At 41.2% G+C, this 27,143-nt stretch overlaps 1 protein-coding gene across 1 annotated transcript; it reads left to right on the top strand.

Annotated features, from left to right (window-relative positions):
• Positions 1-236: 236 nt before the first annotated feature.
• On the top strand, positions 237-23,735 carry LOC141778324 (cullin-associated NEDD8-dissociated protein 1-like). The gene is made up of 21 exons (XM_074652518.1): positions 237-274; positions 1,637-1,694; positions 2,415-2,613; positions 8,123-8,228; positions 8,326-8,468; positions 8,679-8,989; positions 9,418-9,559; positions 10,704-10,822; positions 10,955-11,110; positions 12,182-12,403; positions 12,605-12,811; positions 13,300-13,487; positions 14,824-14,878; positions 15,225-15,341; positions 15,533-15,672; positions 16,812-16,987; positions 17,288-17,383; positions 20,887-21,056; positions 21,133-21,297; positions 21,448-21,555; positions 23,252-23,735. The coding sequence occupies exons 1-21, from the start codon at positions 237-239 to the stop codon at positions 23,480-23,482; spliced, it is 3,147 nt and encodes a 1,048-aa protein (XP_074508619.1). The 3' UTR covers positions 23,483-23,735.
• Positions 23,736-27,143: the final 3,408 nt, after the last annotated feature.

Genomic DNA, 27,143 nt, shown 5'->3' with positions numbered 1-27,143 from the left:
GCACAGTCGAGTTTCCTCAGATAACATTTCAGGTTGCCTAAAAGTTACCCGCCCCCTCTTCTTATCTTCTTCCTCCATCTTTCATATGTTGTCTCTGAGTTTTTACAGCATTAACCCTATCAGTCGCAACGACAGCTAGACGAGAGCGTAGGAGAAAAGATCTTTCCCTCACTATTTTGAAGAAAAATTAATGTGATATCTGGAATGTATATTTAACAACTTAAACCCCTGAAAACATGAAGTTACAAAAACAATACAAACACAAACACCTGCAGTAGGTTGAGCCTGAACTCCTCAGAGCCGAGGCTGTTGGCTGTTGACGGCTAAGGCTAATAAATAATTAAAAATAAGGTTATTATTTTGCTTTGGAACAGCCTCATTCAACGTCTCAAAGGAGCCAAACTAGAGCAAATGTTAGGAACTTTGCATTTTCCTGAATTTATGTTATATTTTCTGTGTCTTGTTTTTCTTTTTTGGGGGTTTGCGTTCGAAACTAACGTGCTATGTAGTCTCTAAAATAGTATATGACATATTTTATTATGTCCGAAACCTCAGTATGAACCCAATAGTACGTGAATTACAAACTATATCTGGTGAAATATTACAGAATGCAACGCTGGACACTACATCACACATTTTTTATCTGTTCAAAATGTACCTTAAAGGGAAATTTGTCAAGTATTTAATACTCTTATCAACATGGGAGTGGACAAAAATGCTGCTTTTTGCAATCGGTGTATATAGTTATTACTGTAAATCAATTAACAACACAAAACAATGAGAGATATTGTCCAGAAACCCTCACAGGTACTGCTTTTAGCATAAGAAATATGCTCAAATCATAACATGGAAACTGCAGCCCAACAGGCAACAACAGCTGTCAGTGTGTCAGTGTGCTGACTTGACTATGACTTGCCCTAAACTGCATGTGATTATCATAAAGTGGGCATGTCTGTAAAGGGGAGACTCGTGGGTACCCAGAGAACCCATTTTCATTCACATATCTGGAGGTCAGAGGTCAAGGGACCCCTTTTCGTCACCAAAATTTAGTGTAAGTTTGGAGCGTTATTTAGCCTCCTTCTTGACAAGCTAGTATTCAGGTCATTGAGTCAGTTAGTGGAATATATATTATTACATTATACCAACCATGTCATACTAGCTTGTCAGGAAGGAGGTTAAATAACGCTCCAAACTTGCTTTTTTATTCTAAATGCAGTACCTGTGAGGGTTTCTGGACAATATCTGTCATTGTTTTGTGTTGTTAATTGATTTACAATAATAAATATATGCATACATTTGCATAAAGCAGCATATTTTCCCACTACCATGTTGATAAGAGTATTAAATACTTGACAAATCTCTCTTTAAGGTACATTTTGAACAGATAAAAAATGTGCGATTAAATATTTTAATCGATTGACAGCCCTAGTGATAATTAGGTTTAGGTAACATAGTGATTTACTGATAATTAGGTAATGTTAGCATGCTAACATGCTACACTACAATGGTGAACACACCAAATACAGCCTCACAGAGCTGCTAGCACAGACTGGAATATAATCTTTTATATTTATATGCTATATTCTTTTTATTTTTTTAATTTATTGATATTTTATTGATATTTTTGATTCTCCAGGCTGAGTGGTGCTCTGGTCAGTTTCCACAGCTCTCTGCTCTCCAGTCTGCTGCCTCAGGTGAGAAACCGAGACTCCACATGACAAAGACAAATGTGAATGTGGTACATTTAATTCTCTCCTCGCTGTAGGAGTACACAGAGTAGTAGTAGCAGCAGTAGTTGTAGTATTTGTAGTATTGCTTTTTGCATGCAAAGTGTACAATTTTTATTTTATTTTCATTTTCAGTCATTGTGGCATATTGTTGTTACAACCCGGCTCAAAGGTTGCAACAAAAATGGGAGACCAGACGAGTTTAAAAATAGTAACAGGCATTTATTTAAAAAACTAACAATAAATAACTAAATAAACGTGGAAAGTCAGTAATCAGTGATGTAGGCATGCGTGGGTGTGTGAAAATGTCTCCTGCAAACAAAACCAAAACAGGTGTGCCAGCCAAGGAAGAGAGCCACATCTGTTGAAAGGTATAGAGCTTTTATCCCAACCACACCAAGGCCAGGTGTGGCTCATTAGCCTGACGACCCTCTCTCCTGCAAAACAAAGGAGAACCAGCAAAGAGACACAGGACACCTAGTGGAGTGGAGGGGTCGTCACACTGTGCTATATTTTATTTTAATGGATCTTATTTATTTTTTATCCATCTGTCTTTTCTTCTGTCCATCTGTGCATTCATTCATTCACTCACTCACTCATTCATTCATTAATTCATTAATTAATTCATTCGTTCATTCATTCATTCATTTACTCACTCACTCACTCTTCCCCCTGATGCCCCGTCAGTTAACCAGCCCCAGGATGGCGGTCAGGAAGCGCTCCATCTTGGCTCTCGGTCACCTGGTGCCCTGCTGTAGCCCCGCCCTCTTCTCCCAGCTGACTGAACACCTGTTGACGGAGTTGGCCAAGGCCCCGCCCACTTCCATGACGAGGACGTACATCCAGTGCCTAGCAACCATCAGCCGTCAGGGCGGCCATCGAGTCGGTGAGATCTGTAGCTGCGTTCATGTGACCAGTTTAACGTCATAACTCTGGTCAGTTATCATGTTGATTTTTATTTTATTTATTATTATTAAAGCACTTCCTCGTCTTGCACCAGCAGTATTTGTCTGAACTGCTTCTAAACCAGGACAGCCACTCAGGTCCTCAAGTCTTTGAGTTCCGGACAAAAACCTCTGGTGGAGTTTAGTTTAGTTTAGTTTAGTCTGAGTCTTTGGACCGGATGATGGATGGTTAGGTGACTAAATCACCTGATTCCTTACGACACCAGGCTTTAATCACTGGCCTTTAACACAAAACAAAACACAGAAGCTCAACAGATTCCCAAGTTAAATATTGGGTTTATATTTTAGATTTAAAAACCAAGAAACAAGATAACTTTTTTTGTCTTTAAACATTAGCATGCAGGGGGGCTGCACGGTGGTGCAGTGGTTAGCACTGGCGCCTCACAGCTAGAGGGTTGCAGGTTCGAATCCGCCTTGGGACCCTTCTGTGTGGAGTTTGCATGTTCTCCCCGTGTTAGCGTGGGTTTTCTCCGGGTACTCGGGAGGGCAAGTCGCATATAGGCGGCATACACTGACAGCCAATGAAATTGCAGACTTATTAACGCTGTCCAAGGTGCTGAAAACGCCGCTCTGGTCCAGCAGTTTTCTCCTGAATATTTAAGAATTATTATCTGGAGCTGGTTCGAATCCCACTTGGTACAAAGTCTGTGATACATTGTCAAAGATAATGAGCTATTTGGGAATCAAGAAATGTGAGTCTTAGTTTGTTATTTACTTCTTCTGATTATCATTAGATTAGACTAGTCTGGTTATATCAAGTTCTTGACTTACTTAAAGCTATTAACCAATTATATTAGTTTTCTTCCTATGTGTAACATTTAAATTGCAATTACTTAATTACTTCAATTAGAGACTTTACTGTTCATTATAAATTATTAATTTATTAATGAGACATGTAGACATTAGTGAATTAAATGTATTTATTAACCACAACTGTAACAGTAAATATTCAACAGAGCCCATATTGCAAGGTCACACATATATCACACAAAAATGTAAGGTAAAGTAAATATAATATTGTATATAATAAATGTAATAATTATTTACATGAGCAAAATATACAGTATATACAGTGGAAACCGGTTACAGTGATCACAGTTACATTGATAAACCGCTTATATGGGGCAGTGGTGGCCCTCCCTCATTACCACCACTGAGATGCCCTTGAGCAAGGCCCCCCCAACCGCTCCAGTGGAGTTGCTCAGTGACCAGCAGATCAGACTGTGGTTGTACTGGGCAGCTTCCAGGTGTGAATGTGTAACTGTGTGAATGTGATCAGGGCGTTCCTGAAAAAGAGAGCATTGCCCTCAGTGAACCTCCCCCTGAATAAAATAAAGGTAAAAACAAATAAATAAAATATGGATCAAAAAGCTTGGGACAGAATCATTCCTATGCAAATGCTGTTTAAGCTGTGGAGGAGGACAGCTGGGGACAGCTGATGGCCTGGGTAATGGCTGACCTGGTCAGGCAAGAAGAAAGACATAGCAAATTATTAAGATTGTGTGTTGACTTGATTCTATCTCTTTGACACGCACACAGCCAAATCAAGAACATTCAAATACTTACTTTGAGCTCTTGGCGGTTGCAGCGGCGGTTGAATGGGCTCTGCAGACGTCTCAGGAGAAATCGGAAGTGCCTCTGACACTATATAGAATATTAAACATTTCATTATTATTCACAGTAAGATAAATAAAAAACTTGACTATGACATTGTGCACCAGTATCTGATTTACATCAATGAGAACAGTTCCGATGGACACTACATATGGATATTTTTAAGATGCAAATACAGTTAAAATAATACACACCTGGAACAGTGACAGTTGTCTCTGTTGGCAAGGGTCCTGGTGTTTCTGGCATCAGGAACATCAGCTCCTGAGGAAGGGGCACAGGTCTCTTTACCATCGGCAGAGCAGGGGCTGCAAGGAGATAAGGACCACAAAAAGTAATCAATTATTGGTTTATAACAGACATAATCAGAGGGAATATGACAGAAAGGTTTAAATGGATAAAAAGAAATATAATGCATTTACCATCTACTTGTGAACCCGTCAGTTCAGTTGGTGTGGACAGTGTAGCAGATGGTACTACAACAGAAAAAATCTTGTCAGTCATTTATATTTTGACAATATAAAAAAAACTGGTGTTAGTAAAGGCATACATTATCCATCTTTTACTTCACCTGCTTATCTCAGCCTTATATAGTTAAACAGACTGTTTGTTACATTAAAGTATAAAGAATTTCATTCATACACATGCAGTTTAGTTCTGTATGGATAAATATTTAGTAGTCAGTCATTACAATTTAGCCTAAGCAGGGGAAGCAACATGGCACACTGCAAACACATGCATACAAGTGTTAGTAACCACAGCAGTCCTATATATATGTATGTATGTATATATACATATATATATATATATATATATATATTCATCATATAAGTCTAAAAACTGGAATAAAGAGTGCTACTTACCCTCGCCATGACTGGAATCAATTCATAGTCACTAGGACAACAAGTTGAACAGCAAAACACAAACATGACCAGAACATGGTCAACATGAGAAGGAACGGTTTATGTCATGCTTCGGTTTGGGATAAGAATTCATGGTCCCAGAGTCTCTGTCGACGACAGGACGTTTTTGTTTGGTTAAGAACCTCTTTCTGTTCCCGAAGCCTGTCGTCTGGCAGTTGATGCTGATGGTGCAGAAACAGCTGTAAAACACAAACAAAAACAATTAAATATAAACTATATAGAATACACAATTAATATTAAACAGGCTGAACTGTAAATTATTTTGAATCTTCAGGCAGTAGAAACAAACCAATATAAGACAACAAATGTTTACTCACAGCTCTGCACATGTTGCTTAGAAGGACAGATACCCAGCATCGCTCTCTCCAGCTCTTCATCTTCATCCATCACTGTGATGCAAACAGACAAGAATTAGAATGTACTAAAAATATGGCTTTACTGTACTTAGGATAGTATGAATAAAATCACCACTAAAATAATTTAAGACGAAGTTTACTCCCTTTGGTGTACTAAAATACACTGGATACCATGACAGCATATACATTTTTTTGACAAAACAAATGGAAAACAAGACCCACCCATGGCTTCAGCAGGGGCCTGTGAGGCATGTGTCACCAGAGAGGAGCCAGAGGGGGAGGGCAGCTTCTTCTGCAGGTACACTTGTAGTTTGTGCATCTTTGTTCCTGGAGCACAGCTTTTCCTCATAATAAAGGCTGCATAGCCATCATCCCTGCCTGCTGTCCCAAATCTCTCTCCAGGTGCTTTTGGCACGAGAGCCAAAACCAACCAGCTGGTCATCCTCTGATGCTGCTGCTGCTGCTGCTGCTGTCACAACTGGCTTTTGTTTCTCATAATTGAGAAGAGACTGGATTTCTTGAAAGCTGAGGGCATAGCTCACAAATGACAGCAGGCTGTCCTTGCTGTGCCCCCCTGCCATGAACACTCCTGCAGTCTCCTCCTTTTGCTGGTTCTTGATTAGGTAGATGGTATACCCAATGTCATTTTCAAGGAGCCAGCGGAAGGACTTCCCTTTATATTTCCCAAACTGCAGGATGTATTCTCCAGCCACCTCAGTTTTATCTGAAGCATCCCCTCCTCTTAAAATGATCACAGACAGTGCATTTTTCCTGACCAGCTCCTCCTTCACGGGTGCAGACTTGTCCTGTAGAGAGGGGTTGTCTTTAAGGAGTTTGGCTGCATCCGTTGGATCCTGACGGAGATATCCGAGTGGTCCCTTGCGGAATGTGACACTCATTCTCCCAGGGAAAAAAAACGTTTTCTGCATTTTACCTGTAATGAAGAAAAGCATATTGATCTATTAATATGTTATAGACAGGCATTGTTTTCATAACAAATGTTAATAGTGAGGGTCTCAAGGGAGAGCAGGAATTAGGCGGTTCACATCTCAGCTGTAGCCCCTTTACTGTCTACATATTCTCACTGTATTTATCAGGGTTTTGAAGGAAAAACAAATGATATCAAATACCTTTACTTTAATATTACCTTTACTACTTTGTATAGTACCTTGATTAAGTGCCTGCCTTTGTGTATGTCTTAACGATGAGCTCTGGTTGTTGAGGCAGATCAGCCCTCCCACCCCCAACCAGTGATTCTGACTCAAGTAACACTGAAGTGTGAAGTGTCTTATCCAGCAACGCCCTGCATTCAATTCACCTTTCCTATCCCAAACAGACATGCATTAGACTATATTTGATATATTCTGCTTTTGACAAGCTCAGACAAACGTGGCCTATTTAGTATTTTGAAAATTGTAATATGGTATAGAAGCATATAATAAGCGTTGTACACAACATGACAAAGTATGAAAAACCCTGAGACATTGGTTCTCAATTCATAAACAATATTCTGGTGTTCTCTCATTTTAACAGAGGTGGAAGAAGTACTCTGATCTTGTACTTCAGTGATAGTACTGATACCACAGTGTAGAAATACTCTGCTACAAGTAAAAGTCCTGCATTAAAAACCTTAAGTATAAGTACATGCTGTGACAACAGCGTTAAGTGCAAACACGACGACTTTATGATTCATATGAAGCTTGTTCATTTATCATTCTGTCAATGTGTGTATGTAAAGTAACGTTAGTGTGTCCAGAGTAACGTTATATCTAACCTTACTGCTGATGTAAGCTGCTGATATACCGTAGTTAACGCTACATTAGACATTAATGTTCACTAACAACGTGATGCTTTCAACCTAAGGAATGTTAAGTTTCGTTAGCTTGTAATTCATCCCAAAGTACCGCAGCAGCTCGACACAATAAACTGAGGAAACACGGCTAATGACAACTTTATAACACGTCAGACAGCGCCAGGATACATTATAGTAACATGTTGGTTCGTTGGCGACACAATAAACTGAAGAAACACGGCTAACGTTAACTTTATAGCGTCCACACAAGCAAGGATACATTATAGTAACATGTCGGTAATCTTTATTTATCTAAATATAACTCACCGTTTGGCGTAATGTCCACAGAGCGCAGCTCAAGCTCAAGTCGATGTGAAGTGTAGCTCATCCAGACCAACACTGCCAGAGTGGCGAAGGAAACAACAACTCCTCTCCTCGGAAAAAGGGCGCCAAACAAACAATAGCGGCCAAAGATATATTGCATCCGTAGTCCTCCCACAGTCCAAAGACATGCAGGTTAGGTTAATTGTGGACTCTAAATTGCCCGTAAGTGTGAGTGTGAGCGTGAATGGTTGTCTGTCTCTATGTGTCAGCCCTGCGATGGACTGGCGACCTGTCCAGGGTGTACCCTGCCTTCGCCCAATGTCGGCTGGGATCGGCTCCAGCCCCCCCGCGACCCCTAACGGGATAAGCGGTTGCAGATGGATGGATGGACATTAGCGTGCGTGTGCGTGTGTGTGTTATGTAGGTGAGCATTTAGAGAAGCTGATCCCGATGGTGGTGAAGTTCACCGCTGTGGAGGACGACGAGCTGAGAGAGTTTTGTTTCCAGGCCTTTGAAGCCTTCATACGCAGGTACACACACACACACACGCACACACGCACACACACACACACACACACACACACACACACACACTCTATTATTCATGTCGTGTCCGTTGATTGACAGGTGTCCAAAGGAGATGTCCCCTCATATTGCCACAGTAACACAGCTTTGTCTGAAGTTCATGACCTTTGACCCTAACTACAACTATGATAACGAGCAAGAGGAGCAAGAGGACAGCATGGACATAGAGGACGGGCTGGATGAAGGTTATTTGTTTACTGTTTTCATCTCCTAATTAAATTACAAGTTCATACTTTATTTTGGGTTTATACCAGAACATGTTTACTTTACTCTCGTCTGTAAAGTAACTAAAGATGGAGTGGAGTAGAAGTATAAAGTGGTATCAAATGGAAATACTCAAGTACCTCAAATATGTACTTATACTTAGAGATAACTGTCTGGTCTCTTGACTCCAGAATCAGACGACGAGTACAGCGACGATGACGACATGAGCTGGAAGGTGCGGCGCTCCTCCATCAAGTGTCTGGAGGCGTTGCTCACCACGAGGCGGGACCTCATCCTCTCCTTCTACACCTCCATCTGCCCCGCCCTGCTGGCCCGCTTCAAGGAGCGGGAGGAGAACGTCAGGGCCGACGTCTTCGCCGCCTTCTCAACGCTGCTGAGACAAACACGAGCTGGACCGAGTCACCACGGCCTCATCACGGCCGCGTCCGACTCAGCGGGGAGCGGGGAGGAGGAGCCAGCCGTCGCCATGCTGGAGGAACAGGTACTGAAACATTTTACTACCAGTACACAGAGAAACAGGTACAGAAAGTACTTGAACTTTCTGGGTGGAGTTTGTAGGGATGACCGTCGCTGATTGTCAAACACACACAGCGCCACTGCTTCAACTGTACCGCATCATTCATAAAAGAAGTATACTCTAGTATCAATTTAGGACCATCTTAGGACGAGGGGAGAACATTTCTCTTTGTTGATAACATTAAAAGTAAAGTAAAGATGTAAATATATATATACATATACGTATCAACAAACAATAAAACCAAAACAACAACAATGTGACATTATTAGTTGCACATAAACTGTAGCTCCTTCAGAAAAACATTCAAGGGCTTCCCTTGGTACCTCTACGAGTTTTCACTATTCAGTTACTGAACTACGTGCGTGCGTGCGTGCGTGCGTGTGTGTGTCCAGGTGCCCCTGATAGTGAAGACTCTCCACCGACAGCTGAAGGAGAAGAGCATTAAATCTCGACAGGGCTGCTTCCTTCTGCTCACTGAACTGGCTCACACTGTACCTGGAGCTCTGGAGCCGCACATACCTGCACTGATACCTGGTAACACACACACACACACACACACACACACACACACTGCCTCTTTCTTGCTTTTTATTTCTCGCTCAACCCTCCTAACATCTATACGTCTTTATTACACGGCTCTGTTGAATAATTGATTCTGATTGGTCAGTCACGGCGTTATACGGTCTGATATTTTTTTCATAGCAGACTGTTGCTATGTATAACAGACCGTTGCTACGTATAACAGACCGTTGCTATGTATAATAGACCGATGCTAAGTATAACAGACCGTCGCTACGTATAACAGACTATGTATAACAGACCGCTGCTACGTATAACAGACCATTGCTACTTATAACAGACTATGTATAGCAGACCGTTGCTACGTATAACAGACCGTTGCTATGTATAACAGACCGTTGCTATGTATAAGGGACCGTTGCTATGTATAACAGACCGTTGCTATGTATAACAGACCGTTGCTATGTATAACAGACTGTTGCACGGCAGTGAACAAGAAAACAGAGCAGAAAAAGCGAGACGGGTTAAAAGACACAAAGAGCAGGACGACAAAGGAATCGACAGACATGAAGTTAACACTAAATGGAATACGGTACGGGCTACAGTACGGGCTACGGCAGCGTTTAAAGACTGGTTAATGGAAAAGAAAATGACATTTACGGGACAGAAAACCTCAATCAGATGCTGCGGTCATTTTATGCATCGACAAGAAGGACACATCCAGTTGAATAAGGACAGAAACATCAACATTAATTAATAATGAATAATTAATTAATATTCCCAGAGACGTCCCACTCACCTCGTCTCACTTCACCATCAATGGAAATGTTCAGTATAATGTTGAGTCAGCTAATCTTAAACTACATTTACGTTGCTACGGACTCGGTTCCAACCGTGTCAAACGGACTAATTTTACTAGCGGAAGAATTCAAATCAGTTTTATATCAATTAAAATAATGTTTTAACTCAATATTTTGCATCAAATTATTGATTAATTTAGTACGTAGCCGTGTTATAAGTGGGATAATGTACAGTGTACCGGCTCGTTGTACGTTATCCCTTTCTTACGTTCAGTTGCTTCCCTGCATCCCCTTGCTCTCACCTCTTCTGTTTTCCCTTCCTTCCTCCTTCCTTCCTTCCTTCCTCCTTCCTCCTCCAGGCATCATCTTCTCCCTGACAGACAGGTCCACCTCCTCCACCATGAGGATCGATGCTCTCTCCTTCTTCCACGTCCTCCTCCTCTCCCACCCTCCTCAGGCCTTTCAGACACACATGCAGGTCCTCTAAACCTCTTTAAAGCTCTGCTTCATGATAATGTGCATATTGTTTAAAAGGACTATTTGCTGATATGAATAAGTTTGAGGCTCAGTCTGAAGATGAACAAATGAAGCCTTGTCTTCGTGGCTGCAGGTGCTGCTGCCTCCAGTTGTGGCGTGTGTAGAAGATTCTTTCTATAAGATCACGTCGGAGGCTCTGCTGGTCACCCAGCAGCTTGTCAGAGTGATGAGGCCGCAGGGACAGACCGCCACCGCCGCAGGATTCGACCCCAAACCGTTTGTCAGAGAGGTGAGAAGGGTCGGGGGGGTTAACCGGCTGTTTGGTGCTTTGGCTCTATAATATCACCGTAGAGATGTAATATCCTGTCGTCATTATTAACACCCAGAACACCGGTAAATGTTAGTACAGTCTGTTAGTTTGTCTGTACAGATTCAACCTGAAGCTCTGACAGATCAGTTGTAGTTTGATGTTCAGTTTGAGGGTCATGATGACTGTGGAGTTCCAGGAATATTCAAAGTGGAAACTTTCCATGGAAATCAACGGGAATGAAATGAGAATATAAAGGTTATCTGCTCAGACTTTATTTACCATGCAGATAGAAACTAACCTTTTACCATCATATGGGACAAAATACATTAATTTGTCAAATAAAAACAAATGTGCTATGTGGTGAGTTAACTAATTGAACAAGGACAATGTGGGCTGTGTGCAAACTTAGTAGAGATGCACCGATAGCGGATCAGATATCGGGCCGATACTGACTCAAACAGCTGGATCAGGTATCGGTGACATTGGATCCGATCTATTCTAGTCAGTTCTATGTTTATATACTATATACATTTAATTCCTGTTTATGTTTTGACCAATTTGTTGCTGCTTTAAAAAGGGTTACAGTTGAATTATAATTCCTGTTAATTTTGAAGATTTTTTACCAAGTTGCTAGTGTACAATTTATTATTCTAATAATAAATAAAAATTGTTTAAATAATGTATAAATAAAATAAATGTTTGTATTTATTTGTTATATTTTTTGACAAAGTTAAGAAAACAATAGGCAAGCATGATGTTTCCTTACACATAAAATAACAGTGACGTCCACACAGTGAGGCATGCAGCTAATTAAACACTGGTATCGCTGCTATCACTGGTAGCCCAGGTTTCACTATCGGTATCAGGACTTGAAAAGTCGGATCTTTGCATCTCTAGGTTAAAGTGAACAACTAATTTATAAAATAAATGTTTTCCAATAAAGAAATAGATTCCCCCCAAGTAAGTTCACTATTACAAGGTATGATTTCTATATTGAAATTGCATGTGCATTCGTAGCATAAAAGAATCACCACATGTTGTTTCTCCAAGGTGTTTTGTGTAACTCTGAAGAGGCTGAAAGCAACAGACATCGACCAGGAAGTGAAAGAGAGGGCTATTTCCTGTATGGGTCACATGGTGTGTCACCTTGGCGACCACCCGGGGGCGGAGCTGCAGGGCGTTTTGGTGATCTTCCTGGAGAGGTTGAAGAATGAGATCACAAGGTTGACAGCAGTCAGGAGCATCACCCTTATCTCTGCATCTCCACTAAAGGTTCAGTGTGAAACACAACATTTTACTGCACAATCAATACTTTTACTTTAATTACTTTAACTACTTCATTAAGTATTCAGTTCAGTTGAGTATTTCCACAGTGTGGTGTTAGTACTTTTACTGCAGTACAGGATGTGAATGCTTCTTCCACCTCTGGAAAGCAGTGACTGATAAATAACTTTCCGTCTCCGTCTCGTCCAGATCAACCTGTCGTCCATCCTGCCAGAGACTCTGTCTGTGTTGGGGTCTTTCTTGCGGAAGAACCAGCGTGCTCTGAAGCTCGGCACGCTGGCGTGTCTGACCTCGTTGGTCACGCATCACTCTGCCAGCATCAAAACTGCAGCGCTGGAGCCCGTTCTGAGCGAGCTGCCTGCTCTGGTGGACGAGAGCGACATGCACGTATCACAGGTACTGGACTTAACACCAGCACTCATTAATCAGGCTCCTTCCACCGTGCTCACTGTGACATTTAGAGAATACATGATGGCAAACATTGATGAAGAGTCTGGTGACCTGGACAAGGGTAGATATTATTTAAAGGAGTAATCAAGAGACATGGATATACACTACCTCACCTATTACAGACTAGAAGGCACTCAGACACTACATATTCGCCACGGTTTCTGCTTTTGATGAATTTTAGGAAGACTTTTGTAACACCTTGACCAGGGACAACAGATGAAAAATAGCATTCTGGCATTTTTTATATGTGTATTTATACATTTTCTTTATCCCTCAAATAAACGAAACTAAAATAGACAAAAAAAATATTTAAAAAATAAAACCTCCTTGGCTGAGGTAAGTATTATCTTCCAGTCCTGTTGACCAGTGCTGTGTATATAGATATTGTTATATAATACATGTAGTATTTTAACATGTTGCGTGTCTCTGTGTAGGTATCCGTGACCTTGTTGACCTGCATGGCCAAAGCCTGCCCCTCGTCTCTGGCTAAGATCAGCTCCTCCGTGCTGCCGGGAGTCTTCAGACTCGTCCACTCTCCTCTGCTGCAGGGTGGAGCGCTGGCAGCCATACTGGACTTCCTACAGGCACTGGTGCTGTCCAAAACCAGTAACCTGGGCTACAGGTACCATGGGGCCAGTTGCATTAAAGTAGACCTAGCTTTGTCTTGACTTTAGGTCAGACTTGCAATAGCCACTTCAATTTGTCTGTTGCATAAAACTTCCCTACGAGTGACTAATGTAAGACTGACTTAGATAGCCTGCCCTGCAATGCATTATGGGTGAAATAAGACAGAAGCGGGAAAAAAACAGCACAAATCAAACAGTTGTTAGAGCTGTTACAGATGTTCAAAAACAATTCAAGAACATGGTACTAAAATTCAAAAAAGTAATGGATGCACAGTTAACATAGATAGCTAAACATTAGCTAAAAGTAATGTGTAAAACAGTTGACATAGTTAGCTAAAGTGATAATGAAACTTTCCAAAACCCACAATGTTGAAATTATTTGAGGTGATTAGAAGCCCATTAAAACACAATAGAGGACTAAAACAGCATGTTAAGAGCCTGTAAAAGCATAAACGTGTTGTTAGAATCAAGGCTCCAGGGTGTGGAGTAAAGATACTGATATCCAACTGATTACAAACGGACCCTTAAAGGTCAATTCTACAGATTTATTTTATACATAAAGATCAGTTATAATATGTCCCTCCGTAGCTCAGGAGGAGCTTTGTAAAATTTGAGAAAATAATTCAGATTATGCCATCAGAGGTTACGATTATGCCGTCTGCGTTACGAACTGGGGGCGTGGAGCCTGAAAGACATACAGTGTGTTCCAATCCGCGTACTTCTGTACTTACACTTACTACTTTGAGTGCATAAGTGCGTTCACTGGGAAGTACGGCAAAATGCAGTGCACTCAAAGTACCCGGATGCTGTACTCAAAACGGTCAGATCGTTGAGTGAGGAACGCTGGACACGTTCCACACTCAACTGTCGCCATCTTGGCTACATAGCGGAAGGGGCGGAGCCACGACCACTATTCAAACATATGTAGAGAACAGAATAAAACAATACAATACGTAAACATACCGGTGCATTTTCAGCCAACAGGAGGACACATCGTAGGCGTAGGCGACGACGTTGGAAACGTAATTTCCACTCTGCTTTAATTTTTTTTCAGAAGATATTTTGGCGGGTAGCGAGCCACGGTCAAATGTTGCAAATGTTACTACTCAAGTGAGTACAAAGTGCACTACATTGAAGTGTACTTCTGGAAGTAGGTGGATTGGAACACACTCATAATCTCTATAAACAGATTCACAAGTAGAATCTGTAGCAGCAACGGGACAAGATTTTGGTACCGGAAGAGTTCTAGTTTCCATTTGTAGTCCGAGTAGTAGTCTATTGACCAATCAAGTTTGAGCAGGTTTTGATTGAATCCTCTCCTCCTCCTCTCAGTCAGTTGCTGAAGTCTCTCACAGCTCCAAGACTTCAGACACCACCATCATCGCCTGCAGGTCTGTGCAGGACACAAACACACTGACACGGGAACAATTTAGAAGCAATTTATTAGAAAACTAGAATGGCACTCGGAGATGTTTTCATGATGTGTGTTCTTGTTGAAATGTGATGGTGAGTGACGGGTTGTATCAGTAGATCAATGGACCCCTCTCCTCTCCTCTCCTCTCCTCTCCCCTCCCCTCCCCTCCCCTCCTCTCCTCTCCTCTCCTCTCCTCTCCTCTCCTCTCCTCTCCTCTCCTCTCCTCTACTCTCCTCTCCTCTCCTCTCCTCTCCTCTCCTCTCCTCTCTTCTCTTCTCCTCTCTTCTCCTCTCAGGTGAAGAATCCTGGTTCTCCATAGTCTACTAGAGTCCTGGCTCTGTTGTGTCTGGGGGAGGTGGGGAGGAGTGGCAGCCTGGGAGGAAGTAAGGAGGTGCAGGGAGTCCTCCTGGAGGCCATCTCCTCCACCAATGAGGAGGTAAGACCAACATGGCTCCCAGGTTACAAACAACCATTATTTGCATTATTGATTCATATATTAATGATATGTTCTCTTGTGAAATTTGAATATATTTGCTGAAAGTGAGTTTTCTCTTCAACAATGAACTCTTCCTGGATGAATGAACATATTTATTTTTAATATTAATAGTATCTAGTTTGTGGTTTCAGGTGAAGACGGCGGCGTCCTGCGCTCTAGGCAGCATGGCGGTCGGCAGCCTGAAGGACTACCTGCCCTTCCTGCTGAAGGAGATCTCCTCCCAGCCGCGGAGACAATACCTGCTGCTGCACTCCCTCAAAGAGGTCATCAGGTGTCTGCTTTTATTCCACTCTTCCTCTCTCAATGCATCTTTTCTCTTTTTTCTCCTCATATTTTCTGAATCCATTATTTTACAAAGTTGCACCAGAGAACGTCACTCTATGGTGCCCTCAAGTGACAAAACGTAAAGCCTCTGAACAGCCACACGGGTGTTATTCTGACTGATCAGAGCTCTGCTCAGGTTGAAGCTTTGATGGGAATTTATTAATTCACAACTCTTCATCTACCAATAAGAATGACACAGGTGTGATTTGTCCCCCCCCGCCCTAACAAAGCTAACAGGAGACTCTGGAAGAGGTCAATCAGTTAGTCTAACAGGCCCACAGAGTCCTGAGCAGAGGTCTAATCAGACATAGTAACTGAGAACACCTGGTGGGTGATCAGAGGCTTTAATAGAAGATCATAGAATATATATAATAAAATAATTATAGAATCATGCAGAAGTGAAATCTTTTAACCTTCATGTCTACATTTTTTTTTCTTAGGGCTGGCCCACACTGTAAAATGTGAGAGAGCCCAAACATAACGACATGTTGTGTTAAATTGAACAGTTTAGTTCCTATAGTGTGTGGAGAGAAACAGCAACACCACACACTAACAGATTCATTCATCAACAACAAGAGTCCCCACTAAAAGAAACAGAAATCTCTCTAAATCTCTGGCGATCAAACGTGACTTTAGTGTAAATAAACATGGCGGACGACGGGCAGGAAGAATTAGAGATGTTAGTTTTTACTTTGTAGTGAAGAATGAGGAAAGGATGGATGGATGAAGTCATGGAGACACGTTAAATAAACACTTATCAACAAGTTGCTCCTCCATCTCTGAGTTCCATCTTACTACTACTTTATGCTTCATGTTCAGCATTAGCTCATGCATTAGTCGCGGCCGCCATGACGCCGGTGGTTGTCCTTCCTTCTTCAGTCAGCTTGGTTCTCTATTGGCTATTGTTCTTTCCCACGTGACTGCGTCATCGGCTGTCCTCCGGGTTCCCCACACACAACAGGATATCCCATCGGAAATATTCAACATGTTTAATATTTACCATTTGAGATCGGTGCGTCCAGGATGGACTTTTATTATGTACCTGACATTAGTGTACTTCTTCTTCTCTCCCTGTGTCTCTGCCAGTGCCTGTCCAGCCTCCAGTCTGTCGCCCCATGTGGAGTCCATCTGGACTCTGCTGTTTCAAAACTGTGAGTGTCAGGAGGAGGGAACCAGGAACCTGGTGGCTGAATGTCTGGGGAAACTGACCCTGGTCAACGCCGCCCAGCTGTTACCACGACTGAAACAGCAGCTCAGAGCTGGTACCAAGTTTCTTTCATTGATTCACTCACAAGATGTTTCTGATGATGGAGATTAAGTCTGTCTGTCCGTCCAACACTTAAATATATCTAGAAAACAGAAACCAGTAAAAGTACTAATACCACACTGTGAAAATACTGATAAAGTACAAGTGTTTTGGTGTTATAGGTGTTTTCTTCCAGCCTTGTGTTTTGTAGTTGTCTCTCTACTGAGTTATTGTGATTATGTTAATGTTCCATTGTTCTGTTAAAGGTTAATTCAGGGGTTAATAATTAAAATAGATGTCATCCTGCCTGCTACAGGTTCTCCTCTGGCTCGCAGCACGGTGGTGACAGCGATCAAGTTCACCACCGTTGACCAACCTGCCCCCATAGACTCACTGCTGAAAGACTGCATAGGTACAAAACACACACTCTTCTTTAAGTTTACTTTGAGGACAAACTGAACCGAATCCTCATTTTATCCACATGTCTGTCTTAAAGTCACAGTGAAGTTGAAGTTAGAGCATGTTTAGCTTCAGTAATGTGACGTATTTGTGGCGGGATTTAGTCATGAGAGAGATTTAAATTAAATCTACAGATTTGATGAGGCTTAGAAGAGAGCGAGCTGACCTCCACCAACACCTCCCTCACCCACGTTGTGAGATCAGGAGGATAAATGGTCAAATTAATGAATTGGCCTCACCGGTTCAGCTGTCTCTTGGTTTCAGTCCTACCTCACAAACAGAAAACAGTTTGTCACCATCAGAGACTCCAGTTCCACCCCGGCCTCAGTCAACCATGGCGTACCTCAAGGCTCTGTGCTGGGACCCCTCCTCTTCACCATCTACATGCTCCCCCTTGGTCAGATCATCCGCCACCACGGTCTCAGCTTTCATTCATATGCTGACGACACACAACTATATCTCAGCACCAAACCATCCACCCAGCTACCCCCACAGTCACTTGTAAACTGCCTACATGCAATAAAAATCTGGATGTCATCTAACTTCTTAAAACTAAACAGCAACAAAACCGAGCTCATGGTTGTGGCTCCCAAGGCCCTGCTCCGGAAGGTTGGAGATCTCCACCTGGATGTTGATGGCTGTTCCTTCTCCCCATCCTCGGAAGTCCGCAACCTGGGTGTCATCCTGGACCCAACACTATCATTCCAGTCTCATATCAGGTTCATCACCAAATCCGCCTTCTTCCACCTCAAAAACATCTCACGTCTCCGGCAATCACTCTCTGACTCTGTGGCAGAAACCCTCATCCACGCTTTCGTCACCTCCCGTTTGGACTACTGCAATGGAGTTCTGTCCGGGGTTCCCAGCAAAGCCCTGGACAGGCTCCAGTATGTGCAAAACTCGGCTGCCAGGGTTCTCACCCGCACCAAGCCCTGGCAGCACATCACCCCAACCCTCATCCACCTCCACTGGCTCCCGGTCAAGTCCCGCATCACCTACAAAATCCTCCTCCTCACCTACAAATCCCTCAACGCCCTGGCTCCTCAGTATTTATCTGACCTCCTCCACCCTTACACACAGCCCCGGAACCTTAGATCCTCAGGCACGGGTCAGCTCTCCGTCCCTCACACAAGAATGAGAACTTTTGGGGACAGAGCCTTCAGTGTGACAGCCCCCACACTTTGGAACTCTCTCCCCATAGAGCTCCGCAACGCACCATCTCTGGACACCTTCAAAAGACTCCTCAAAACCCACCTCTTCACCAAGGCCTATGGCCTCTAGCTACTGTTACATTTGTTGTATTTATTTATGTCTTTGTTAAGCGTCCTTGGGTTTCATGAAAGGCACTATATAAATCCAAGATATTATTATTATTATTATAATTCAGTGTTTGGAAATGAAATGCTTAAAGGGACTATTTGTAACTTTCAGAAATGCTTCTTAACAGCGACACCTGTGGCCGTGAAGTCAACGAAAGTCAGCGTCGGGCTTGCGCTTGTGCTCGCTCTACATAGACATGAAGGAGCATCTCTCAACACAGTGAGGCGACACACGTCAGCTAAAACCACAATATCACTCTATATTTCAGCTGCTTGGCAGTAATGTTAGCTGACCAGACGAAGGTCTCTCCATGAATCACTGCTGATCCTAGTGTTGGCTTTTCCTGCCGAGCAGGAAAAGAGGGTCGGTGCCGGGGCTGAGCAGGAAGAGAAACGTTAACGTCTCCGTCCGGGTGCCGCTGATAACGTTTCTCTCTGCGAAGCCCCGTCACTTCACAAGACACGGAAAACCTCTGTTGGTCTGGAGGAGCTGCAGCAGTTATTTCTGCACTAGATATTCTCAGAGCTAAACTAACTCTCCTGCAGTGAGGAGTGAGCGCGCGTTCACGTCTAGAGGTGGAGCGAGCTGAGCGAGAACGTGCGCGCGTTGTCTGAGTGAAGGCGAGCAGGCAGAGGAGGAGAGGCTCCGGCCACACGCGAGCGCACATGTGTCCCGACCCGGTACATTTATACGCTTAAAAAGTTACAAACGGTCCCTTTAAATTGAACTGTTAGGCTACTTTAAACCAGACTAAGAAGTGGACGTAGTCACCATGACGTCACCCATTGGTTTGTGGACTGCAGCTTTGAATCTTGAGTTTGGCATTTTGTCCCTCTCCATCTTGGTTTTTGTCCGTCGCCATCTTGGTTTTGACCGTCACCATCTTGGTTTTTGTCCGTCGCCATCTTGGTTTTTGTCCGTCGCCATCTTGGTTTTGACCGTCGCCATCTTGGTTTTTGTCCGTCGCCATCTTGGTCTTTGGCCGTCACCATCTTGGTTTTGACCGTCGCCATCTTGGTTTTTGTCCGTCGCCATCTTGGTTTTGACCGTCGCCATCTTGGTTTTGACCGTCGCCATCTTGGTTTTTGCCGTCACCATCTTGGTTTTGACCGTCGCCATCTTGGTTTTTGACCGTCGCCATCTTGGTTTTTGTCCGTCGCCATCTTGGTTTTTGTCCGTCGCCATCTTGGTTTTTGCCGTCACCATCTTGGTTTTGACCGTCGCCATCTTGGTTTTTGACCGTCGCCATCTTGGTTTTTGTCCGTCGCCATCTTGGTTTTGACCGTCGCCATCTTGGTTTTGGCCGGTGCCATCTTGGTTTTTGGCTGTCTCCATCTTGGTTTTTGACCGTCGCCATCTTGGTTTTTGTCCGTCGCCATCTTGGTTTTGGCCGTCGCCATCTTGGTTTTTGGCTGTCTCCATCTTGGTTTTTGGCTGTCTCCATCTTGGTTTTTGACCGTCGCCATCTTTGGTTTTTGTCCGTCGCCATCTTGGTTTTTGTCCGTCACCATCTTGGTTTTTGGTCGTCGCCATCTTGGCTTCCTTAGGTTTTCTAGTTTCATATGATACCAGTATCTTTACTCTAGCTTTAAAACTGAGCCGCTACGACCTAAAAATCACAAGTTGCGTTAATGCGTTAAAGAAATTAGTGAAGTTAAAACCAAGTTGCATTAACGTGTTATTTTCTTGTTAACTTTGACAGCCCTAATAAACACATATATTTAAAACAATATCTGCAGTTTTACTTGGAAAATGAGAATCTTTCATATAAAACAGAAATTTACAATAAAAAATGTGTAAAATATACCTGTTTTTAAATGAGTTAGTGTACAGTATCTGTGTTTCACAGTATAAAGAATATAATAATAATATAATATAATAATATAGTGTGCAGTAAAGATTTGTATTAATGTAACGCACATATGCACACTGAAAGAGTTAATGCTGTACTCATTCCTCCTGTACATACTGGCTGTGAAGAGATCCTGTTGTACTGGAAGTGATGGGGGACAAAATCCACACGTTAAAAATCATTAATATGCGTTAACCAAATCAAGTGTGTGTCTCCTAAAGTTAGTCTTTTTAGTACTAAACTCACCTTTTCAATGGACATATGAACATGTGGGTGTTTTTCAGGCGACTTCCTGAAGACCCTGCAGGACGAGGACATCAACGTGCGCCGCGTCTCTTTGGTGATGTTTAACTCTGCAGCTCACAACAAGCCCTCTCTGATCCGTGGTCTCCTAGCAACCGTGCTGCCTCACCTCTACAAGGAGACCCAGATCAGGAAGGACCTCATCAGAGAGGTGGGTTTGGCTGGTTTCATGTCTGTTCATGTCTGACGTTCATGTGTTAATGACTGTGTGTGTGTGTGTAGAGCAGGTGGAGATGGGTCCGTTCAAACACACTGTGGATGACGGTCTGGATGTGCGTAAAGCGGCGTTCGAGTGTATGTACACTCTGCTGGACAGCTGCCTGGAGGGGCTGAACGTCCTGCAGTTCCTGGATCATGTGGAGGAAGGACTCAAAGATCACTATGATATCAGGGTGGGTTGAAAATACTGAAAATATCAACTTATGTTGCATTCACACCAAGAGCAAAGCAAATTTTCACCTCCTTTTACTCACGTGGGTTGGACCGCCGGTGTGTGTGTGTGTGTGTGTGTGTGTGTGTGTGTGTGTGTGTGTGTGTTGTAGATGCTGACTTTCCTGATGCTAGCCAGACTGGCCTCTCTGTGTCCTGCAGCTGTTCTCCAAAGACTGGACCGACTGATAGAGCCTCTTAAAGCTACGTGCACTACCAAGGTACCAGCACATCATTCATAGTATTCATGTTATCATTCATATAAACACTAACGTACAGCACAGCTTTACATTACACGTCCACGGGCTTTTTAAATAGAGACTATTTCTTATCTTATAGATTTCTATTCACTTTTCTTTTAACTTCAAAATAAGTCGTTTATATATTACCAACTGTACTTTGTTAAAGGTTCTCTACACAGCTCGTCTTTCCATCAGATTACAACATGAGTATATATGATAATATAACGTCCACAGAAACATCTTTATCTTTTACTCAGGAAGAAATGTGGGCTGTGAGTTTTGACCACATGTTGAATTTTTCAGTCATATCAAACACATCGATCAACAGGATGAAGCTTTAAAGCCCCCCCGCCCACTCCACCTCCAGCGAGTGTTACTTCCTGTTTTTTGGTTAACGTTCTTTCTCAAACAGAGAATGGGGGTGTAGTTAATAGTCAGACGTAATTCATCACCATGGCAACCAGATTGCATCGTTTTTCAAACCAGTTTAGATGAATTTACTGTTTATCAGACCACAAATGAGACCAGAATTATCTCAACACACCTACTCTCTCTCACTCTCTCTCTTCTTCACCGTCTCCTCCTGGTGACCAGAGCACCAGAGAACGGATAGACATGTTGCCGAGGTCCGCCGTTTGAAATGTAGTTTCGGGGACGTTTTGGAGGTTCACCGTCCACCAGCACCGACCGGTCTCTCCTCAGCTCCAGCACCGACACCGCACCGGGCTGCACTGAGATCCGTTTACTTCTCTAACGGGACTTTTCTCTGGTTTTCTGTTGAGCTGAAAGTTGTGCTCCCCGTCGTTCGGACCTGTTAGAGGCCCACAAACCTCCGGTATCCGCTGCTTTCTGTTAATTTACCTTCAGCAGGAGGAGACGGTGAAGAAGAGAGCGAGTGAGAGAGACAGTCAGTGTGTCGGGTTAATTCTGACGGTGGGATTTTGTGTAATTCAGTGTGTTGATTTCACCCGTTCACCGTACACACACAAATGCCACGGTAAAAATAAACACACTAAACTAAAAAATAAAATGAAAACACTCAGTTAGTTGATGAAAGAAGTTGTGCTAGCTAACTACAGCTAACTAGCTCACTAACTAGAAAGAAAAAACTGACGGACAGATAAACAGATTCATCAGTTTACTGCTGCTCAGATCACTCAAACGATCATGAGTGCTCCTGCAGCTTGGAGGATGACCTTTGGCCTGCAGCTTCTACTATAGTCAGACATCATATTCACATTTTACCAATAACCTTCTGTTTTTAACTTTGAGCACAAAATTATTTGTCAAAACAGAATTGGAAACAGTGTTGCTGATCAACTTAGTCAGGAAATGACTCAAAGAAATATAAAATATCAAAGAAATGACAAAATACACTGGAAGGGGGGGGCTTTAACTGTATCTTTGAAAAGAGCAGCGTTTTCCACTTGAACACCGATTTGTAACATTGGTACTGTTTTAAAGTTTTAAAACAGCCCCCATTTCAGTTTGTAAAGTAAATCATTTTTTAAAAAAGGTTGCTTAATTTGAGATATAACATTGGAGTTAACACATTTATATTACATTTCCCCCAAAAAATCTATATATTTATTGTAAAAATAATGCATGAGGAGTACATTATTAATAAGCACGTGATGACGATTCCCACGTCAATGAAATGAACGTGGACCTGCAGGTGAAGGCCGGTTCAGTGAAGAAGGAGTTCGAGAAGCAGGAGGAGCTGAGGCGCTCGGCCATGCGCGCCGTCGCAGCCCTGCTGGCCGTGCCCGAGGTGGAGAGGAGCCCCAGCATGGCCGACTTCGCCAACCAGATCAGAACCAACGCCGACATGGCGTCCATCTACCAGAGCATCCAGGGAGGGGAGGGAGGGGGCTTAGGGCCCGCAGAGAGCATGGATGTGAGCTAGACGATGGATGATAGAGGAGGACATGTTTTGTTATGATGGTTTTATAGGTAAAAGCCTTTTTAAAGAAGCTGTTCAAATGTGTTCAACAATCACAGCTGTATTTTGAAAACTGGGTGTTTTAGTATGAATTCCCTCGATATATTTAATATACACTGTGGACTTAAACGGTTTCTTTTGACCCATTTTGTGTTCTTCCCAGTCAGAACTGGGTTTAATGTAGTTCACATGAAATAAAGTGGGAGCAACACTGTGAGGTGTCTCAGTGCAGTTTGTGTCTGATATGTTGCCACTAGGTTTTAATCATCATGTAAAATCTGCTGGTTGGTCTTTCCATCAGATTACAACATGAACGTGACGTCAACACAAACATCTTCAATGTGGGCAGTGAGTTTCGACCACATTTTTCACACATTTTTTAGTGACATCAAAGTGACTCATCGATCAACAGGATGAAGCTTCACTTTAGTTAGGCTACATTATAGTGACATTAGTTAGACTACATTATAGTGACATTAGTTAGGCTACATTATAGTGACATTAGTTAGTCTACATTATAGTGACATTAGATGTTAGGCTACATTATAGTGACATTAGTTAGGCTACATTATAGTGACATTAGATGTTAGACTACATTATAGTGACAATAGTTAGTCTACATTATAGTGACATTAGTTAGTCTACATTATAGTGACATTAGTTAGTCTACATTATCGTGACATTAGTTAGTCTACATTATAGTGACATTAGTTAGTCTACATTATAGTGACATTAGTTAGTCTACATTATAGTGACATTAGTTAGTCTACATTATAGTGACATTAGTTAGTCTACATTATAGTGACATTAGTTAGTCTACATTATAGTGACATTAGATGTTAGGCTACATTATAGTGACATTAGTTAGTCTACATTATAGTGACATTAGTTAGACTACATTATAGTGACATTAGTTAGTCTACATTATAGTGACATTAGTTAGTCTACATTATAGTGACATTAGTTAGTCTACATTATAGTGACATTAGTTAGGCTACATTATAGTGACATTAGTTAGTCTACATTATAGTGACATTAGATGTTAGGCTACATTATAGTGACATTAGTTAGTCTACATTATAGTGACATTAGTTAGTCTACATTATAGTGACATTAGTTAGTCTACATTATAGTGACATTAGTTAGTCTACATTATAGTGACATTAGATGTTAGGCTACATTATAGTGACATTAGTTAGTCTACATTATAGTGACATTAGTTAGTCTACATTATAGTGACATTAGTTAGTCTACATTATAGTGACATTAGTTAGTCTACATTATAGTGACATTAGTTAGGTTACATTATAGTGACATTAGTTAGGCTACATTATAGTGACATTAGTTAGTCTACATTATAGTGACATTAGTTAGGTTACATTATAGTGACATTAGTTAGGCTACATTATAGTGACATTAGATGTTAGACTACATTATAGTGACATTAGTTAGACTACATTATAGTGACATTAGTTAGGCTACATTATAGTGACATTAGTTAGGCTACATTATAGTGCCATTAGATGTTAGGCTACATTATAGTGACATTAGTTAGTCTACATTATAGTGACATTAGATGTTAGACTACATTATAGTGACATTAGTTAGTCTACATTATAGTGACATTAGTTAGTCTACATTATAGTGACATTAGTTAGGCTACATTATAGTGACATTAGTTAGTCTACATTATAGTGACATTAGATGTTAGGCTACATTATAGTGACATTAGTTAGTCTACATTATAGTGACATTAGATGTTAGACTACATTATAGTGACATTAGTTAGTCTACATTATAGTGACATTAGTTAGTCTACATTATAGTGACATTAGTTAGTCTACATTATAGTGACATTAGTTAGTCTACATTATAGTGACATTAGTTAGGTTACATTATAGTGACATTAGTTAGGCTACATTATAGTGACAATAGTTAGTCTACATTATAGTGACATTAGTTAGTCTACATTATAGTGACATTAGTTAGACTACATTATAGTGACATTAGTTAGACTACATTATAGTGACATTAGTTAGGTTACATTATAGTGACATTAGTTAGGTTACGTTATAGTGACATTAGTTAGTCTACATTATAGTGACATTAGATGTTAGACTACATTATAGTGACATTAGTTAGTCTACATTATAGTGACATTAGTTAGTCTACATTATAGTGACATTAGTTAGTCTACATTATAGTGACATTAGTTAGTCTACATTATAGTGACATTAGTTAGTCTACATTATAGTGACATTAGTTAGGTTACATTATAGTGACATTAGTTAGGCTACATTATAGTGACATTAGTTAGTCTACATTATAGTGACATTAGTTAGTCTACATTATAGTGACATTAGTTAGACTACATTATAGTGACATTAGTTAGACTACATTATAGTGACATTAGTTAGTCTACGTTATAGTGACATTAGTTAGGCTACATTATAGTGACATTAGTTAGTCTACATTATAGTGACATTAGTTAGGTTACGTTATAGTGACATTAGTTAGTCTACGTTATAGTGACATTAGTTAGGCTACATTATAGTGACATTAGATGTTAGACTACATTATAGTGACATTAGTTAGTCTACATTATAGTGACATTAGATGTTAGACTACATTATAGTGACATTAGTTAGTCTACATTATAGTGACATTAGTTAGGCTACATTATAGTGACATTAGTTAGTCTACATTATAGTGACATTAGTTAGTCTACATTATAGTGACATTAGTTAGACTAAATTATAGTGACATTAGTTAGTCTACATTATAGTGACATTAGTTAGACTACATTATAATGACATTAGTTAGTCTACATTATAGTGACATTAGTTAGTCTACATTATAGTGACATTAGTTAGTCTACATTATAGTGACATTAGTTAGTCTACATTATAGTGACATTAGTTAGGCTACATTATAGTGACATTAGTTAGTCTACATTATAGTGACATTAGTTAGTCTACATTATAGTGACATTAGTTAGGCTACATTATAGTGACATTAGTTAGTCTACATTATAGTGACATTAGTTAGTCTACATTATAGTGACATTAGTTAGGCTACATTATAGTGACATTAGTTAGTCTACATTATAGTGACATTAGTTAGGTTACGTTATAGTGACATTAGTTAGTCTACGTTATAGTGACATTAGTTAGACTACATTATAGTGACATTAGTTAGGTTACGTTATAGTGACATTAGTTAGTCTACATTATAGTGACATTAGTTAGGTTACGTTATAGTGACATTAGTTAGTCTACGTTATAGTGACATTAATTAGGCTACATTATAGTGACATTAGATGTTAGACTACATTATAGTGACATTAGTTAGTCTACATTATAGTGACATTAGATGTTAGACTACATTATAGTGACATTAGTTAGTCTACATTATAGTGACATTAGTTAGTCTACATTATAGTGACATTAGTTAGTCTACATTATAGTGACATTAGTTAGTCTACATTATAGTGACATTAGTTAGGTTACATTATAGTGACATTAGTTAGGCTACATTATAGTGACATTAGTTAGTCTACATTATAGTGACATTAGTTAAGTTACATTATAGTGACATTAGTTAGGCTACATTATAGTGACATTAG

Source organism: Sebastes fasciatus, chromosome 1, assembly GCF_043250625.1.
Source record: "Sebastes fasciatus isolate fSebFas1 chromosome 1, fSebFas1.pri, whole genome shotgun sequence".
Lineage (NCBI taxonomy): Eukaryota > Metazoa > Chordata > Actinopteri > Perciformes > Sebastidae > Sebastes > Sebastes fasciatus.
This window is presented reverse-complemented; position numbering and strand designations above follow the sequence as displayed.

Coding starts and splice junctions, on each gene's coding strand:
- LOC141778324 (XM_074652518.1), top strand. CDS start 237: ATGAAGTTACAAAAACAATACAAACACAAACACCTGCA. Junction 2,614..8,122: donor TCAGGGCGGCCATCGAGTCG/GTGAGATCTGTA, acceptor TGTGTTATGTAG/GTGAGCATTTAGAGAAGCTG. Junction 12,404..12,604: donor TCTCTGCATCTCCACTAAAG/GTTCAGTGTGAA, acceptor CGTCTCGTCCAG/ATCAACCTGTCGTCCATCCT.